Source organism: Psittacula echo, assembly GCF_963264785.1.
Source record: "Psittacula echo genome assembly, chromosome: 22".
Taxonomy (NCBI): Eukaryota; Metazoa; Chordata; class Aves; order Psittaciformes; family Psittacidae; genus Psittacula; species Psittacula echo.
The window spans coordinates 5,795,617-5,814,691 of record NC_137758.1 but is presented as its reverse complement, the minus strand read 5'-3'; the positions used below and the strand labels follow the sequence as shown (position 1 = coordinate 5,814,691).

The following is a 19,075-nucleotide window of genomic DNA, read 5'->3' as shown; positions in this document are numbered from 1 at the left end:
TCTGGCTCCATCCACAGCATCACTGATGTAATTGTGCTCCATAAACACAGTCTGGGGGCAGGAGGAGGAGGCTGCGCTGGAGCGGGGATGGGGATGGTGAGCGTCTGCCTTTGGAATGACTGGGAACGGGTCATGAGCCTGCTGAGCCTCGGTTTCCCCATCTTTAAGGCTCTGTTTTCCTTTCCGGGGTGCTCAGGGAACCGCAGCACGATGCTGTCAGTGGCTCCACCGTGTGTCCGTACCCTGGCCAAGAGCTGTTTTGGGATAGGACACCCAAAACCCACCTCCTGATCCAACAGCAGCAGCCTTCACCTCCCACCAGGCTCTGAAGGTTCCCCGCCTCACTGTCATGAGACATCATTTAAAGAATAAACCCCAAAACACATGGGGTTGGCTTAAATTTCACACTTGGGTCTCTTTCCTCACCCCACAAGGGCCAGAACCACCCTTTGCAGGTTGTCTCATGCAGCTGTTTTGTGGCACAGGTCCCTCCAGACCCACTCCCAGCCCCTGGCACTCTGTGGGGTGCATGAAGCCAAATCCTGCCCCACTTATCTCCTGCCCCAGGGCTTTTCCATGGCAGCAGCTCATTGAGATCCCTGTGATAGCTGCAACCCCAAGGATGCAGCAGAGGCACTGCTTGGGGTTTGCTTTTGCAGGCAGAAAGAGGGATCAAACAAATCGAGGTCTCTCCATGCTGTGGGGTGGCCCGGGGACAATGAGCCTTGTCCAGAGTCTCTGGGTCCGGGATCTGAGCCTCCTGCCAAGCCCAGAGCCACCCAGCACACACAGCAATGGGAGCACAAGGGTGGGCTGAGGCCGGACAGCTCAGAGCAGCAGTGAGCACCACCTGTGGGTACCACAGAGCCCGAGGCATCCCCACTGAGCCAGGCTCAATGTAATCCTCCATCTGTGCCATCACACTGAGGAGGAGGAGCTGGGAACATCTCTGTTGCTGCTCCACTGACCAGGGCCACACTGGGGCTCAGAGCTGCTCTGCATGTCCTGGTCATCACGCTTGGGGGATGCTTTCCCCCAAAGCCAGGTCCTGGACCTGAGCAGAGATAACCCATGGGCCACCTCCTGCCTCCACCATGGCCAGTGCTGCTGCTCCAACCCCTTGTCACACACTCAGCCCCAGTCCTACACCAACATCTCCAGATGGTGCAGATGTGCCCAGGGAACCTGCTCTGCCTTTTCATGGCTGCCACTGCAGCAGGGATGAGTTCAGATCACAGCCACAGCAATACCCTGATGGCATCTCCAGTACTGGTGCATCTCGTCGGGTCCCATCCATCCTGTTTCTTCCCCTCGTTCTCTGCTCCCCAGGACTGATCCGACCCTGGAGATACCAAATGAGCTACAGAAGATGGGAAGGAGGGAAAGAGGCAGCCACACTCCCAGCCAAGCCTGTTCCTAAGCAGATACTCAGCAGCTGAATTCATCTGAGGCTGCTGGAAATCCCTGGTCCTTCTCCAGAGGGGATCTCCAGACTCCCAGTATCCCCCAGTGCTCCAGGTAGGCCACCAGCAATAGAAAAGGGTGTTGTGCAGAGGAGTAGATGCTGCATCTTACCAGTTTGCGTGCCAGTGTGTACTGGTTGAACTGATCCAGGACGGAAGATGACCTCCACGACGCTCCTGAAGCATCCTGAGCGAGCCCCTTGCAGGGGCTGATGCTGGATTGAGGAAGTGAATGAAGAAGGATGAGGGGAAACAGATGGACACCAGTGGCGATGGACAGGCCAGGCAAGGACAGAGACACCGATCCCATGGGTGCCAAGAGCCCATTGCTTTAACTCTCTCCAGCCCCAAATCTCAGAGAGCCCCAAAAGGAAAGAGTCAGAGAAGAGACGTGGTGAGAAGAGATTTGGTAAGAAGAGACTTTAATCAGACTCCATTACACCTGTTACAGGGTTCTCTCCACTGCTGAGGAGTCGGGCCGGCACGGCACGCATGGTAAATACACCGGCTACGAGGATACATGGGACAAGTTACTACGAGATCTGTGCTTTTGCCTGTACAGGAGGGGTTCACCAGCGTTGTGCTTGCCCACAGGGGAGGTGGCCACATCCTGCATGACACCATGTGTGTGTCCCCCCCCGGCCACCACGGCCACCTGGCTCTTCTGGGTGAGATCCAGGCTCGGGGCAGGATGGGGGATGAGAGGAAGTCATTGGGGTTGCTCCATGGAGGGGTTTAACGTGACCTACCAGGGTCTGGGAGGAGGCCAGGAGGGGAAGCAGGGGCTGGTTTGGAGGGGAAAGAGCCAAGGGACACCCAGGGATGGTGCCAATCAGCAGAGTACACCCATCTCCAGCCATCCCCATCAGGGTGAAGGGCAGGTCCAGCCCCACCAGAGCACCAACAGCAGATCCAATGCTCTGGATGGAGCATCCCAGATCCAGCCCTGTGAGGACTGCATGAACCCCCAGACCCCCAGCACCACCAGCACCAGCCATCCCCTCTCCAGACCCACTGAACCCCTCCCCAGGTCTGTCCCCGGGGAGGGGACAGTGGTTTGACCCCTCCTGATCCACCCAGCACATCCTTGTCCCCCACCATCCTGCTCTGAGCAACAGGATCCAGGCTGGGCACCAAGCAGGACAGGAATATCAGCAGTGGTTCTCCCTCCTTCTCCCACTGCCTGAAGGAGAACTGAAAAGTGCCTGTGCTCACAAGTAGCAGCTATTTCCTGTGCCTCTGTGGGGATAAAGAGGGGAACAAGTGATTTCTAGGGCTGAAAGCTACTGAGGATCAGCCCGATCCGCAGCTCAGGTCCCCGAGGAGGTGTGTGGAGGGAGAACCTGCCCTGGTGAGCAGGAGAAACCCCCCCCCAGGCTCCAAAAGTGATCGAGGGCAGCGAGAAAGTGAATCCCAAACAAACCCATCCACACGGACACACACACGGCATCTATGGACCAACACGCGCACGCTCACACGGCAACGACAAGGATCACTTCCACTTGTAACACACACCCCCCCCAACCCCGCACCCCGTGTCCAACACCGAGCAAATGCCACGAAGGAATACAGTATTGCCACAGATAAAAAGGAAGGTGTCATCCCTCCTCCTCCTCCTCTCTGCTGGATGCCCCAGGGCTGATGGATGCCCTGGGCTAAGGGAGGGGAAGGAAGAGCCACACATGAGAAATCAAAAGGTAGAAATAGGTCCCAATATACAATGAGAATGGATCTGTACAGCACTGGGACTGGAAATAGGGCACGGGCCACTTTGGGATATGTTTTGTCATTTAACAGCATTTACAGTAACATTTACAGAATAAATATACAATAGAAATAGAGACTCTCTAGGTTATGATTCCATCTCCTCTCTCTGTATATGCTTTATGTATCTATATAATAGAGCTTTTATTGTTACCTTCTTATTGACTTTGCCTCTTATTGACGCTGCAAGAAGAGGGCAGGAAAGCAAACGCCTCCCTGGCTGGCTTGGGAACGGTGATGGGAGAGATGGAAGGCTGGATCCTTCCTCCCAGGGTCTGAGGAGCATCACACCATGGGAGCAGATGGGACTAAGCCCTTTGGTGTCTTGCTCTGTGAACTCCATGGGAGCTGTGGTAGGAATCCAGCCCCACACTTAGGGGTATTGGGAAGGTGACTTTGGGCAACGATTTGGCTCATCCTCTGTCTTGCTGGTTGGGTGAAGGAAAGTGGGGACAGAGGGAGAAGTAAGAGATGAGAGGGAACATCCTGCCTAATGATGGGGAAATGCCACAGGGTTTGTGCTTGTCCCGTTCAAAGACAATGTTTGATGTCCTTTTGCATGGGCAGGGGAAGGAGAAGGGCAGCAGCCGGGATGGTGAAGGGGGGACCACTGCAGGAGAGACCACACAGGGCTGGCACTTCTCAGGGCCATCAAAGACTGAGCTGCTTTGCTTCAGGCCATGTCTCCATTTTCCCCTGGGCAAATGGTTAATGAAGAGCCTGAGCTAATTGTCCAGGAGGAGTCTTAGGGTCACCAGCCAAGCCCATGGAGAAGGATTATAAAGGATCACAACCCACAAGAGAAACGTCATTGTGGGGACCTCATGGCCCCAAGGATGGTAAGAGAATGTACCTTCTGACTTCACCTCCCAGCCGAAAGGAGAAACATGGTGGAGTAAAACCCATTGACATGAAAGCAGAGGAGTAAAGGGCTCATGGGCAAGCACCCACAAACTTGGCCTTCAGACTGGCTTGAAGCACCATCATGCATGATCTAAGCCCAGCAGAACCAAGGATGAGGAGTTCCCTCAGCTTTTGGAGGCCATAGTAACATGCTGAGAGGAGAGAGGGGGCAAAGAAGCTGCTGCTCTCCTGTCCCATTTGGGAAAGAAGGAAGATGCCATCTAATACTTGACAGCAATGCTTGGCTACATGTAGGATTCAAGGAAATGACCCTCAGGTGCAGTGGGAGAGACTCGGAGCTGGGAGAGCCCAACCTTTCCTAGAGAGCCTGGGGAAAACCAACATAAGGTCCCATCAGTCTGGTCCCCAGACAATGTGGATGGGGATGACAGAAGCCCCTGGGCTCTAACAAGGGCTCACCAGCCTGGATCAAGAGCTGGCGGGGACAGCAGGACCTGGCACTGATTCCCAACAACTGCTGCTCAGCAAATGCCTGCTGCCCCCGAGAGCTGCTTACCCCCATCTGAAGGCTGGTGGGCTCCTGTGGAGGTGCAACGGGAGGTGTTACAGACCTCCTGGCTTGAAGCTATGAGAAATGAGGATGTGCCCAGAGCTAATTGCTGCCCAGGTCACTGCACTGGTGGGTGCAAGGGAAGTAAGTCAGGAGGTGGTTTCCTGAGAGCTAAACCAGGCCTGTGGTAGCGCTGGATGCCCCTGGAGAAGCTGGATGCTTCTCTGCTTGTCCCTCTGGGACATCTAAAGAGTGTGGCAAGAGGAGACGCTCACCATGCCAGGGGTTTGGTTCAGCAGAGCATCCCACATGTCAGGAGTAACTCCAAGAGAGCGCTCCTGAGCCCCATCATGGGAACCCCATCCAGACCCCACACGCTCACCCGTCTCCATCACGCTCACTTCGAGGTCCTTCTACCACTCAGCACAATAACTGCCCAACCATGGAGCACCCCATGGATGTGGCATCTCCATGGCCCACAACAACCCACAGACACTGTCGCCATGCTGGTGCCAACACAACAGATACCAAAGGTCCACCTTCCACTGTCTCACACCTTGCAACGTCTCAGCTAGCCCCGTGCTGCTCCCTGGCAACCCTGGTCAAAATGTGGGGGTTATTTAGGTGTGTCCACAGCTATAAAAACCTACAGGAGATACAACAACAACAACGATGGTGACAACAACAGCACCTTTTTGTGCTCCGAACATCGATGGGTAATTGTGCTCGTTGGAATAAGGCCATGACTCCTCCCTGCTAAAGGACAACAGAGTGGGAGGGAAGAGCGCTGGGACAGGAGGAAGTGTGCTGGCTTTCCACCTGCCTCCAGGTCCTTTTTCCAACCATCAGCTGCTTAGAAAGGAGCTTCTTTGCTTCAGGTTTGAGCTGCATTGAGAACAACTCTTGGAAAGGTATCGCAGCATCTCTTGTTCCTCCTCCCTTCCCCGAAGGCTCGGGGAGATCCTGCCTTTCCACCCAGGGTTGTTGGAGGAGTCCTGCCCCTCCCGCAACCCGTTCTTCCTGATGTCATCCTAGAAATGGCTGCTTTTGGTTACGATTTTAAGAGGGGTTTCTTCTTCATCTTCCTTTGTAAGTAATGTTCCTGTTGCCTGGACAGCCAGGATCCACTCCCCAGTGAATTCCTCTCCTGGCGGGGGTGGTCCACAGGCAACCATCACAGTTCGGATTCCGGGGTGCTGGCCAGCATGTACCCACTCCCATATCGTCCATTGGGGGCACTGCTCATTTCCATGGGGGAATTGCTCCCAGGACCCAGGTAGGAGCGGTGTGTGGGCATGGGGGATGGGGTCTCGCTGGGCACTTTGCTCAGGATAAAGCGGGTCTCATCATTGTCTTCCAAATTGGAGATGTCCTTCATCATCCGGCCCTTCTTGTAGGTGACAGAGAGGGCATTGGAGCCATCCGACACGAGGTGGAACTGCCGGAGGATGAAGACCAGGGGCAGAGGGAGGGATGCCAGGATGATCAGACAGATGAGGATGGCCATGGCCCAAGTTGGGTAGAAAAGGAACTTCTCTGCAGCCTGGAAGAGACAAACACCAGGGTCAAGGGGCTGTTACAACAAAGGGGATGCACGCCATCTCCAGACAATTCCTGCTGCCACACTTCATCCTCAGGGGCACCACATGAAGCTGTCAGAAGGTGGGTTCAAATCAAGGGAAAGGCCATGGTCCTGCACACAGCGTGTAGTTGTGGAAGCCAACCAAAGCCAAGCTCTAACGTCAGAGCTGGCTGAAGGCTTCTGGGCAATGTGGACAAACCTGATGGCTTGCAGAGGATGAGTGGCCACAGGCAGGATGTCTCCCAGCAGGAGAAGAGAGGAGAAATGAGCAGAGCAGTGAAGTTCCTGACTGTGACGGTGCTGAGGCACTGGCACAGGATGCCCAAAGAAGTAAATGCTCCATCCCTGGCAGTGTTCAAGGCCAGGTTGGACACAGGGGCTTGGAGCAAGCTGCTCTAGTGGAAGGTGTCCCTGCCCGTGGCAGGTGGTTGGGACTGGATGAGATCAAGGTCGTTCCCAACCCAACTTGTTCTATGATTCCTGCTCAACCTGGACCACAGTAGGAGGTGACGGTGGGGAAGGGATGTGTGCTCACCTCCTCTTTGATCCACGCACTGTAGCCGGGAGGGCTGACTCCCAGCTGGATGATGCTGGCGGTCATGAGCACGGCCATGCAGATGGGAGAGACGTACTTCCAGGTGTAGTAGTAGAACTGGTAGGGCCGGAAACCCAGCATTTCCGTCAGCTCCTGCATGAACCTGCCGAGAAGAGATGGAACCATGCCATTCCCCACCTACTAGTAAGAGACTCCCCTCCAGGAGCCCCCATTGGAAATTATGCTCAAGGTAGAGCCTGAAGAAAAACTCAGCTGATCCAGACAAGCATCCCAGTGTCCATCAAGCCTGCAGGACTGGTTGGAAACCTCCTAAGGAAAAGGCCATTTGAACATTAGCCAGAGCCCCCTTTGCCCTGGCCAGCTTATGGACAGCAAGAACAGGCACTAAAGGGAACAAGGTCTCTTTCCAGAGGGACCTGGAGACCTCAGATAAAAGGGTAACTGCAACTGATAGAGCACTACAACCAACAGCAGATACCCAGTAGAAGCACTTGCTCCTGGGGCTGGGCTACGCTTAGGGCAGGACAAGAGAATCAAGGTGCACCAAATGCCTGCCTATAAGGTAGCTTCTCCTGGAGTATTTGCTCCGTCAGAGCTGGCCTCTTGGGGAAGAAATCCTATGGAAAAGAGCTGGAAGGAGGGTTTGGAAAGGCAGGTGTTACCAGCAATTGTATTAAAGCCAAGAGTTACAGCAAGAGTATTCTTATTGTACAAATGTCTTACTTCTTGGTGCCGTAAATCCAGGCCACAGCGATGTTCTCCAGGATGACCACGACCGTGAGTGGCAGCGTGGCTGAGTAATCATCGAACATGGTGACAAAGTAATTCCCAGAGCGCTGCACAAAGATCAGTCCCACCACAAAGGCAAAGATGCAGGAGCCAACTGCGGGAAGCAACCAGGCATGGTCAGAGCATCCCAAGGGGAGCCAAGGCCTCCACCGCAAGGTCCATCCACTGCATTAGCAGGGTCCAGTTACATGGCCACAATGTCCACACTCCCCTGGAGTAATTCCCCAGGACAACAGGGACCCTCCACCCCTTCCCAAGGAGGTTGCAGGAGAAAAGACCTCACCTGTGAACACTTCCTTCCGCACCTTGAAGGTGTCGATGATGGGTGTTGTGATGCCTGACATGGTCCCGATCATGCTGCCCAACCCCAGGTTTATCAGCATCAGGAAGAACATCACGGACCAAAACGGTGAGGCTGGGAAGTGAGTCATGGCTTCTGTGAAGGCAATGAAGGCCAGGCCAGTTCCTTGCACCGACTGTTCAGGGGGAGAGAGGACCAAAAGATGACAAGGAACATGTCCAGGTCAGCCTGCAAGCCCCTGCATGCCTCACTGGACCACTCTTTGGCTGCACAGGGTGCTGGGATACCTAGTCTAGGTTATGCTTTGCCTAGAAAGGTTGAACCAGATGACCCTTGAGGTCCTTCCAACCTGGGATTCTAAGATTCTTCAAGGAAAGAAAAATCCAGCCTGGATCCGAGCCTGGAAGTGGTGATGACCCTACTGGACTTGCCATGGACAGTGCTTTTCCCCACCCCACGAAGGAACACTGTGTACTGGGCAAAACCACATGGAATCCCCATTCTTGAAAGGTCCCTAAAAATAGCTTTTCCTAATCCATGGGCCAGGAGTGACACAAGTGGAGCAGCTCCCACCAGGGAGAGCCAATGGGGAAGGTGACCTCCGGTACCTTGTTGAGTTCATCCTCCAAGAGACAGGGGTCCAAGCCCAGCTCTTTGAAGTGCGCCTCTTTCACGGTCATGATCACCCTGTACATCTCGTTGTAGTCTTTGGCTGTGAGGTGGGAGAAGTTCACGTGGGGCGGGATGAGGTCGTGGCTCAGCACGTTGGTGTTCAGGTAGCCCAAGATCTTCTCAGCGTTCCTAATGGGGAGAGGAGCCTGGTCACCAGAGATGTCCCATTTCTCCCAGGGCCTGACCATGGCAAGCCCTTTACTCCAGGCAGGATGAACCCCCCCTGGGTCGTGTAACCTCCATCTTGGTCAGAGGACCTCTATTGTAAGTAAACAGTGCTTTAGGCCACATGACAGAGGATGCAGATGGGAGCCCACCAGGGAATGGGTTCCCTGTGCTTCCTTCTCAGGTTTATCTCCTGCCCTGGGGCTCCACACTGCATGGCCCAGATGTTTTATGGATGCTGCTCAGTGTCTGAAGATAACACGGAGCGCATAAATTCACCTTCCTCCAGCTGCTTCTAGGTACAGCTCAGCAGGTCCCTTCACCTTGCAGACAAGTGGATCCTACGATGTGCAGGAACTGGAGGAAAGCTGGGTGATGTGACCAGACATGTTGGATTTACCCTCAATGTGCAGACTAAGAGCCCATTTTAGGGCTGGATTTTAGGCTGGAGGAGCTGAATACCCAGTTCCCTCAGCTATACCTCTGGAGATCCAAGTCTTGACCATCAGGGATTTGTGTCCCCCGAAACATAGCATCACCCAGCTCCAGAGCAGTTACTCTATTGCCTCCCGACCCATCACCACCACAAGCAAAGACCTGCCCACCCCAAACAGAAAAGCATCAAATCTTACTCCACCACACATTTCTCATTCATGATGTTGGCCTTGAAGCCCAGCACAGCAAACACAACCAGGGTGGCCAGGACAGACGTGAAGAAGTTGATGAAGGAGACAAGGGTGGCATCAAAGTGGCAGTTGTTGTCCTGCTTGTTGTAGCTGGAGAAGGCGATGACTCCCCCAAAGCCCAGCCCCAAGGCAAAGAAAACCTGTGTAGCTGCTTCCCGCCACACCTGGGGGTCCAGCATCTTGTCCAGCTTGGAAGGAAGACATAAGAAGAAGTTGCCAAGTGCTTTGGTGGCCCCACAACTCATCCCAGTGGAGCCAGAGCTGAATTAAAAGGTGGGTTTGGGAGCAGCCATGGGCATGCTTTGATCTACCACGTTCAGGTCTTGCATTACCCAGCTCTTATAGGTCCTTTTTCTCATTCCTACGGAGGGGGAAACTGAGGTATGGAGATGGGCAGGAGAAGGTTTGATCTGACCATGTCTTTGGGCGCTCCATCTGCCCAAGCTGGATGTCCAGCTTTCCAGTACAAAGCCGTACAGCTTCCCAATGGACCATCCAGCAGCCCTGGGGAGCTGGCGTCCCCATCCCTCCACCTAAGGGCTCCACATGTCACCCAGTGATGGTTCTCCATCCTCCCCTGGCCATCTCCTGCCTCCAGAGAAGGGAGCACTTGAAATCAAACATCTTGGCTGCTGGGTTTGTTTAACCTCCCAGACCACATCCCCCCTCTCCTGCGAGCCAGAGCTGGAGGCCTCTGAGCATCATTCACCACGAGATCATCATTAATATCTTCTGAGAGGCTCTAACACCAGCTGAGATGATTCATCAACATCTCTGCTTAGTTCATTAATTAGCTGGTTAATGATGCCACCAACAGAGGGTTTGCTGCCATCTTCCCATGAAGTCTTTAATAGACCACCTTTGGCCACCCCCATGTCCCCCCCCCCGGCATCTGGGTACCTAAAAGTGACAGGAGTGATGCTGAGGCTCAAAGCAGCCCCAGGGTGTTGAGTTCACAAGGTTCTTGGCTCTCCTGGCCATACCCTGTGCTCAGGGTGCTGCTGGCACATCCTGATTCTGGATCAGGATCTCTGAGGTAGTTTGGGGTTGGTACTCTAGGGTTTGGGGTTGGAAATAGGGGAATAAGCTGTGACGAGCCAGGAGAACCTGCTTAGAGTCTGCTGGGCTTGGGGGCTCTCACCTTGGGTGTGAACATGTGCATGATCCCATCCACCGCCCCGCGCAGCAGAAGTCCCCGCACCAAGAAGCAAACCAGCACCACGTAGGGGAAGAGTGAGCTGAAATACATCACCTACGGCAAGAGGGATGCAACGTGGGCATGATCTCACCGGCTGAGCTCAGCCACCTCCCATCCAACCCAAGGACAGCACAACAGGGGTTTACCCTCCCCAAAACAAGGTCTGCTCCTCAGACAGTGCAGGGTTAAGCTGTGGAACTCCTCAGTGCAGGATGTTACCAGGGCAGGGCTGGAGTCACCGTCCCTTGCAAGTGTTCACACATCGTGGAGCTGAGGCCCTCAGTGCCAGGGGTTAGGGGTGGCCTTGGCAGTGCTGGACAATGGTTGGACTGGATGAGCTGAAAGGGCTTTTGCAACCTGGTTGATTCTATGATTCTGTAAGTGCTGAAGCCCAAGTGGATTTGCGCTGCGCTTGGAGACACTTCATCTCTTGGGGCTGCTGAATGTGAAGATGTTGGTGTTGGCTCAGGAAAGCCCTGAAACACAAACTGCTGGTGCCCAGAATGCTCAAGGGAAGGAGAGCTCTGCACCCCCATCCCCTTCTCCCAAGGCTGCAGGTTCCAGGCATGGTCCTGCTTCCTGGCATGATGGGCAGATGCAGATGGGACTTCATCGTGGCCAGGGAAAACCTGCTGCTGTGGTCCTGCTTCTGCAGCTCACTACCATCCGTCCGCTCTCAGGGCCACAGGGCAGGGGTCTCACTGCCCTCTGCTATCTGCTAACACACCAGATGTTTTGTAGAGCACATCTGGAGACAAGGATGTTCAAATGTCCCAGGAGACCATACCCTTCTGCATCCCACCCCACTGCTTACACAGCCTTGCTTGAAACATCAGTGGCCTCTGCAGGCCGAGAGCATCCTCTGCTCCTCCCTGCCCTCCTTCTCCTGCACAGAGACTCAGTGCTCCTGATGCAAAGGAGGGCTCAGCTCTCACTCCTCCATCCTAGGAGCATCCTTCGAGATGTTGTGCATCAAGGAATCAGACAGCTGATGGCTCCCCATGCAGGGGCTGGGCAGGTGACTTGGCTACCCTGATGTGGCTGGAAGTGTCAGTTGGACTAAGCCTCTTCCCTACACCCTCTTTTGATCTTGTTCTGGATCCCCCCAGATACAGCCCCAACTCTGGAGTGGGTGGGAGCCTCCCAGGGGACACAGCATTGCCCAGCCACCAAGCTCAGGGCAGGAGGCTGTGGTCCAGGCAGGAGGTTTCTGCTTTGAGGTCAGAGCCCAGCCAGGCTCAGGTGGCCACCGATACCCACCTTCCCTGAGGACTGGATGCCCTTGATCATGGCCAAGCCAACAAGGCTCCAGGCCACCAGCAGGCACAGGGTCATCTTCCAGTTGAGGCCCCCGCTCTCCGAGATGGAGTTGGAGATGTCCAGGGTCTCCCGGTACCAGAAGTAGGTGGTGGCCGAGCTCCTCTCGCATTCGGTCTCCACAACTGCAACCAAGCATAGGCAGGAGAACATGAGGGGCTGGGGGAGAGTCACCACCATCTCGTGGGGGATGAACATCAACTAACGTCGAAGACCTGCTGGGGCTGGCCAGAGAGGGCAGGTCCCCTGGGAACTGAGGGACAGGAATTCATGGGGCTCATTGTTAGCAGGAAAAAGAAGACGGGCCATAAAGCCCAAATGAGACGTTAAATACTGAGAGAGACATTTGCATGTGCTATAAAATGTCCTAAAGTGTCCCAAGGAGATGCTCAGATGTTATTAAACACCATTAGCTCCATCAGCATCTGTCAGGCTTCGATGGAGCAGCCAGGTGAGCCCTGCCCAGCTCTGGCTGCTTCCCTCCAGGATCCTGGGTCAGAGCCCATCTCCGAGCACTGAGGCAGCCTGGAGACCCAAGCTCTGAATCCCCAAACTAATCAAACCCCATCAGTGAGCACAGACCCCAAGGGGGGAACAGGGGAAAGGCTCATCCAACCCAAGGAAAGCATCTCCAAATGATCAAGGCAGCTGGACCAGAGAGGACCCAATGTCCCGAGAGACATCTCAACCTCCAGTGTGCCCAACCTGTGACTTATATTGGGTGTCCCCACTGTCCCACAGCCCCCTGCTCTGGGGACTGCTCCCCCCATGCCAGTGGCCATCCCTTACCAGCCACGGAGCCGTTCTTCACGATGGGACACTCGCTCCAAGGAAGAGGGTACTGGAAGGACTTAAAGAAGTAGAAGATGCTCCAGCCGATGATGACATTGTAATAGAGACCAACAAAGAAACACACCTTGGAGGAGGAACAAGGGCATGGTATTAAATCACAGGGCAGCGACACTGTCCCCAGCACACCTCTGGCTGGATGGGGACCCAGGGCCTATTCCCTAACCAGCCCTAAACCCATGAATGGAGCTGGAAAAACTCCCTTTGAGCTCTCAAACCTCCACATGGGGACCCTCAAGGTTTGCTTCCAGGCCCCCCCCCCAAGCTTTGCAGCAGAACCTCCCTGAGGTAGGGGTCCAAGGGCACCCATGGGTGTGCTCACCAGGCAGCTGGCGTAGCCAATGCCTCCCAGGCGCGGGCAGATGTAATTCCAGACACCGATGCTGCCCCGGCGGATCCTCTGCCCCACCGCCAGCTCCAGAAAGAAGAGGGGGAGCCCGATGATGATGAGCAGGACCAGGTATGGGACCAGGTAGGCACCTGGCAGGGGAGAGAAAGCTCAGCATGGACCCATGTCTGCCTGCTCTCATGCAGCCAGGGATGGAGGGATAGGCTCTGCCTGGTCCATGAGTTCATTTGCAATGGATCTGGGAATGCAAATCAGTGCTTGGGCAGGAGAATTCAGCCACGGAGAGGAGCAAACACTTGTGCATGGAAGGGAAGTGTGTGCAACATCCCCTGCCAGCATGAGCCTGTGTGGGGTAGACCCCAACACACCCAAAGACACTGGATCCATGCGTACACATCACCCCCCCCCACAGGGAGACACCTCCATGAGCCAGCCCATGGAGACGTGCACATGATCCCGACCGTCTCAGATACACGGCAGGGAGCAGCTCCCTGTTCACCCAGGTCCTGCAGGCACACACGTGTCAGAGCACAGCCGAGCCCTCTGCATCAACACCCCCCCATAGACACCCCACATTCCCAGCAGCAGCATCCCGGTGCCACCGGCACGGAGCGAGGTGCCCTGGTAGGAGCAGAATTAATCTCTGCCTAATTGAGGAGGCTGAAGGGGAATTAGCAACTCCCGAAGCGGAACCCAATGACCGTAAAGGCTGCAATGGCTCACGCTGCAGCGCCCGGCTGATGGATTGCTCCGGCTGCTGCCAGGAGCGGAGGAACGGGCTCGGGAGCTCACGGCAGGGGATCCACAGGCACATGAGGGACCCTGGCTGCGCTGGGCAAATTCCCAGCTGGATTTATGCTCCGGTGACAGCCACCGGGCAGGACCTGTGGCAGATGCTGCTGCTCCGAGCACTGCAATAGTGTCCTGAGCCAGCACGTTGGGGTTGATAGAATCATGGAATGGGTTGGGTTAGAAGAGCTTCTGCCTGTTGTCTCATCTCAGTATCCTCTCTGGCAGGCTAAAGCCATTCCCCTTGCCATCTCCAGGTTTCTTGTTTGCCCTTCCAGGTGTAGGTAGACTGATAAATGGGGACACTGAGGCACAGAGAACTGGCTTGAGCAGCAGATTGCTGAGCTTTCCCTTTTAGCCGAGTGTTATCCCCTCCCCTACCCCATGGGGCAGACACTGATTTTCTGCCTTTTCTTCCCACAGCATTTAACCCTCTTGGCTCCTGTCCTGTGAGGCTGGTGCCGGGCAGACAGATGAGAGATGGGGTGTGATGGGCAGACACTACTGGGGGTGCTGAGCAGCCCTGGGAGGTGGTGGTGGTGGTGGCTGGTGTGGCAGGGGTTGGACAGGATCCTTGCCCTTTAAGGTCCTTTCCCACCCAACCCACTCTGTGATTCTCTATCCATAAACCAGGGGCAATGATTGGTGCTGTTTGTAAAGCCTTTTTGAAGACCTGCTCCCAAATCCAGCTCCGTGTCCCAGCCTCTGCCCATCTCCTCCGCTGCAGCAGGTCTCAGGCCTCTTGTAGGGTCAATTCCCTGTCCCCACTTCCCATCACATCTGCCCTTTTGTCTAAAAACTCTTGCTGAACGCTCCCCCGATGCTGACAGCAGATCCACCACGATGAATCCAGCCTGGGAACACCAGCCGAGCCAAAGCCCCACAGACACAAAGGGCAACAGAGACCTCGGTGTAAGCACTAACTCCACTGCTGTGCCAGTGGGGAAACTGAGGCACGGCTGGGCTGAGGGCTTACAGCAGCAGAACTCTGGAGCTCCAGCTCTGGGTCTGAGCTGCCTCCTAAGCTCATTGAATCAGGAAAACCTGCTTGGAAGGCACAGGGAGCTGTGTAGTGAATCCATCTGAGCACATCTATCTATCCCAGGCCTGGATTTACCCCAGGCTCTGCCTTCAACCTCCTCCAGGCTACCCAGCAACCCTAACTGAGGGCACCGGGAGCCGTGTGCCAATGGCGATGCAGGGATGCAGGAGCTGACCGCAGCTCCATGCCAGCCGGGAATGGGAGTGGGAGCAGCCCTGGGGTGGGAAGTGCTGACTGGACAGGTTTTCCTTTGGGGGAATGACTCATCCTGAAGATGACACCAGAGATGTTTTAATTATTGAGAGCACTGCAGGCTCCCAGGCTGGGGCACATCAAATGATGCAGCACTGGGAATGAGGGAAGTGCAAGGGGAAAAGGGGGAAGCTGGGCTGGTCCTGGCCTTATTCAATGCTATTTGGCTGGGGCTGCTTCTCATCACTGCAAAGGCTGAGGGCTGGGTTTGGAGTAATGAAGAGCAACTCATCAGTGTCATGAAGGGTCTCGGGTCTCAGCATGGCTGGGAAAGACCTGGCCCTCTGGGCTGCTCCTGCTCAAGGAGGGGCATGGGGTGGGATGGGAGGATGGGGTGGCTGGAAGGAGGGCTTGGGAAAGTGCTGGAGCCTCCACAACATGGCTTCAGGACACAGGGAAATGGTGGGGCTCCTCCTTCCCGCTTTATTTTAACCCCAGTTTCCAAATTGCCCCAGCAGGAACTGGGGGCTGCAGCAAGAAATCCTGGCTCCAGGCTGAGATTCCCCTTGACTGTGGAGTGGGTGGGTGGAAATCCTTCAGGAAGAGTCTGCATCCCTGAAGGGATGAATGCTCAGCACTGAGCAGCCCCTGACTGCCTCTTTCCTCCTTCAGAGCCCCCAAACCCCACAACAGAGCCCAAATAAGCCCCAGGATGCGCAGCAGGGCAGGACTGAGCCATATCCCCTTCCCAAGGGCTGAGCCCCTCTCCCACCTCCTCCATTCTTCTGGCAGAGGTAGGGGAAGCGCCAGACGTTGCCCAGCCCCACGGAGTAGCCGATCTGCGCCAGGATGTACTGCAGCTTGCTGTTCCACGCCGGCCGGTTCTCCGCATCCAGCTCCTCATCCCCATCCTTCTGCTTGTCCCAGGTCTCCCCCGTCACGTTGAGGACGCTGCGTTTGTAGTCCACAGGCTCCTCATGGGCCAGCAGGTCGGCCACTGACTCGGTGACATGCTCGCTGCTGTGCTCCCGCTGCGTCACTTTGCTGTTCTTCGGCATCGGAATGGCTCCACGCAGCCCCAAGGGGCGGGATGGGGCGAGGGGAGAAGAGGAACTTCCCACAGGGAATGGCACCCGGGTGAGCTACAGCTCGGGCCTCACCTCCTCTTCATCAGCAGGACCTGGATGGGGAAGGGGTTGACAGAGGGTAAGATGGTTTTGTCTTGCTGGTGGGACCAGGGTCTCCATCACCCCCATGCGTTGGAGACCTCCCTTTGGACCGGGGGATGCTAAAGACCCCCTTCTTCATGACTGATGGACCAGGAGCACCCCTTGGTTCAACATTCATGGACAAGAACCTCTTGCAACCCACAGGAGGGCATTTCCCTTGGCTGCAGGGGCTGGTGGTGAGTGATGGAACCGGTCACATCACTGCGATGCCTCTTTTCCTCTCTAACAACCCTGGACCAGCAGCTGATCCCCCACAAGGGCTGATACCACATCCAGCACTGGTCTCACCCCTCCTGGCCCATCAGCAGAGCCCAGGCTTAGCCCCACAGCAGCTTGGAAGCACTCACGGGATGGTGACATGCGCCCAGGCTGTATCTCTGTCCCTGGACGTTATCAGCAGTGACTTAAAAAGCCTGGGAATCTGCAGCTAAATCTTCCCAGGCAGCTTTACAGCAGATAACGGCTGCAAAACAGCAGCCGCCAAGGCAAAGCCATCACTCATCCCGGCTCCTCCACCTTCCCAGCCTTGGTCACAGGCCAGGGAGAGCCGTACCAGCCCCAAGCCCGCAGCATCCATGTGGTTACACCAGTTCACACCAGTTTGCCCGCCCCACCTCATTCCCAAAACCAATGGCACCAGTTCCCATGGGCGCAGAGCTGGGATGGGCTCAGGCAGGGTAAGTTTTGGACCCAAGGAGGGAGCGTGGGTGACGAGCAGACGTGCGTGGTGGGTCACACATTTCCACTGGGGCCTTCTCTCCATACTGGGAGGACTGCGGGTGAGTGGCTGCTCCCATCCCTAGTAGGGACCGTGGTGCTTCACCAGCTGGGGAGGAGGAAACACAAGAAACCCCACCAGAAACCCCACATCTTGGAGAAATGGCTCTCCCAAAGGGCCATGCTTGCTTCTTCCCTCTGTCCTCCCTTTCCAGAGGACACCAGGCTGGTGTCCACCACACTCAGGTGGTGCTCAGGGCCCTGTCCCAGCCCAATGGAGCTGTAGCATCACCTCACATTGAGGGCTTTACCGTTCAGTTCAGAGCTCATATAAGAGCAAGGCGGCATCTCAGAGGTGATATAACCCACCAGCAGAGCCTTGGGAGCAGCCAACCCTGAGCAGGTAACCAGTGGCTACCAGGATGGATGATACAGGATGGACCTCCCGCTGTCCCCTGTGCTGAGCCAAGGTACATCTCTCCCATGATTTCCCACAGCCATTCCAGCTCTTCTTCCCTTTCACCCAACATCCATCTTTTAGACCCAATTCAGCCTGTTTCAGAGGAGCAGGTTCAGCCTGGGCAGGAAAGCTCATTCCCAACCAGCACACAGCGGATCCAACCCGGAGCGGGAGGGAAGCAAAGCATTGGCAATGGGAATCCTCACCCTCCCTCGCCTTCACCTTGGTGTTTCTTCACCCCTGAAGAAAGTTCCCCCTTTGCCAGGCCCTGTTCCTATTAAAAAAGCTATTTTTGGCCGTCGGCTGCATCCGTTGCCAGGCAACGGTGTCGGCTCCGCATCTTCCCTGGATCCGGCTCCTCCGGAGAAGCCGTTTGAATTATTCCTTCAAGCCTGGGCCAGCAATGTTTAATTTCCTAACAAGGGCTCATTCATATAAAGCACTCACAGCTCAATCGTGGCAATTACCGGCACGTGGCTGGAGCATCCTCAGCCGGGATGGACACAGGCACAGAGGGGAGGGAAGGACCTCATCCAGCTGCCAGGAAACCACTGGGATTTCCATCGATTTTGAGCCAGGCTCTCTATGGACTGGTGCAAACCTGGTTCAGTCACCCACGAGCTGGTTGCTGCTCGCTGGCTGCTCAGCAGCCGCTTCAGCTCCTTCTGAGCAAAGGCAACTCAGACCTTCAGGAGGACTCAGCCTCTGGGGCTAAAATCTCTCCCTATACTAAGGATAGAGCCTAAAAAACCTGGGATCTCCTGGCTGAGCCCCTGAGCCCCCAGAGCTCAGAGCCCCATGGAAGAGGCACCGAAACTGCTCCCCTGGACCAGCCCAACCCCTTGAAGCAAAGCCTGGAGATGCCCAGCTCCAGGGATGCTGAGCCAGGCCAGCACACTGGGGTTAGGATGGAGCCCAAAGCACCTCTCCCTGGACCTCCACCTATCCCCATCCTCAGTTTAGGTCCCCCCAGCATCCTTAGGAGCTGAAAGGCGGCAGGTCCTTGAGGAGAAGGTTTCTTCAAGCACCTCCAAAGCCCCAGGGGCTCTCAGCACCTTGGAGGACACCCATGACAGCAACATTCCCAAAGGATCTGGGATGCTTGGCTGCTCTCCTGGGGTGGAGCAAGGGCTCTCTAGGCATCGGGATGGCAAAGGTACTTCCGAGCCATGGGGGATGCACCCAAACTCAACTAGAGCAGGGAATAACCATGGCAGGAGCCCAGCCAACCCCAGCACAAAGCCACTGGTACACACGGCACAGAGACTGGATCCTGGGAGCAGCGAGGTCAGCATTCCCCAGCATCCTGCATCACCCGCAAGCTCGGCACCCCTCAAATTGGAAAGCAGGGTCTGAATCCCCCCGGGAGAGGTATTTCCACTCCTTGCTTCCATTGGAAAGGGAACTGGATCAAGAATTCATCTGCCAAAAATAACATCCACCCTGCGAGGAAGCGGCGGCTCAGCTGACGAGCAGGAGCTCGCTGCGCTGGGCAGAGATAGCAAACCCCTGGCACTGCCAGATGGAGATTCAGCTCCGTT

The 19,075-nt window shown here is 55.6% G+C and overlaps 1 protein-coding gene across 1 annotated transcript; it reads right to left on the bottom strand.

The window, feature by feature from the left end:
• Positions 1-5,815: 5,815 nt before the first annotated feature.
• SLC6A17 (solute carrier family 6 member 17) lies at positions 5,816-16,186 on the bottom strand (the record flags this gene model as incomplete). Its single annotated transcript, XM_080633036.1, has 11 exons — positions 5,816-6,184; positions 6,759-6,921; positions 7,503-7,662; positions 7,852-8,044; positions 8,478-8,670; positions 9,339-9,580; positions 10,534-10,644; positions 11,851-12,032; positions 12,697-12,823; positions 13,079-13,236; positions 15,901-16,186. 11 exons carry the CDS (start codon positions 16,184-16,186, stop codon positions 5,816-5,818), a joined length of 2,184 nt encoding a protein of 727 aa, XP_080489162.1.
• Positions 16,187-19,075: the final 2,889 nt, after the last annotated feature.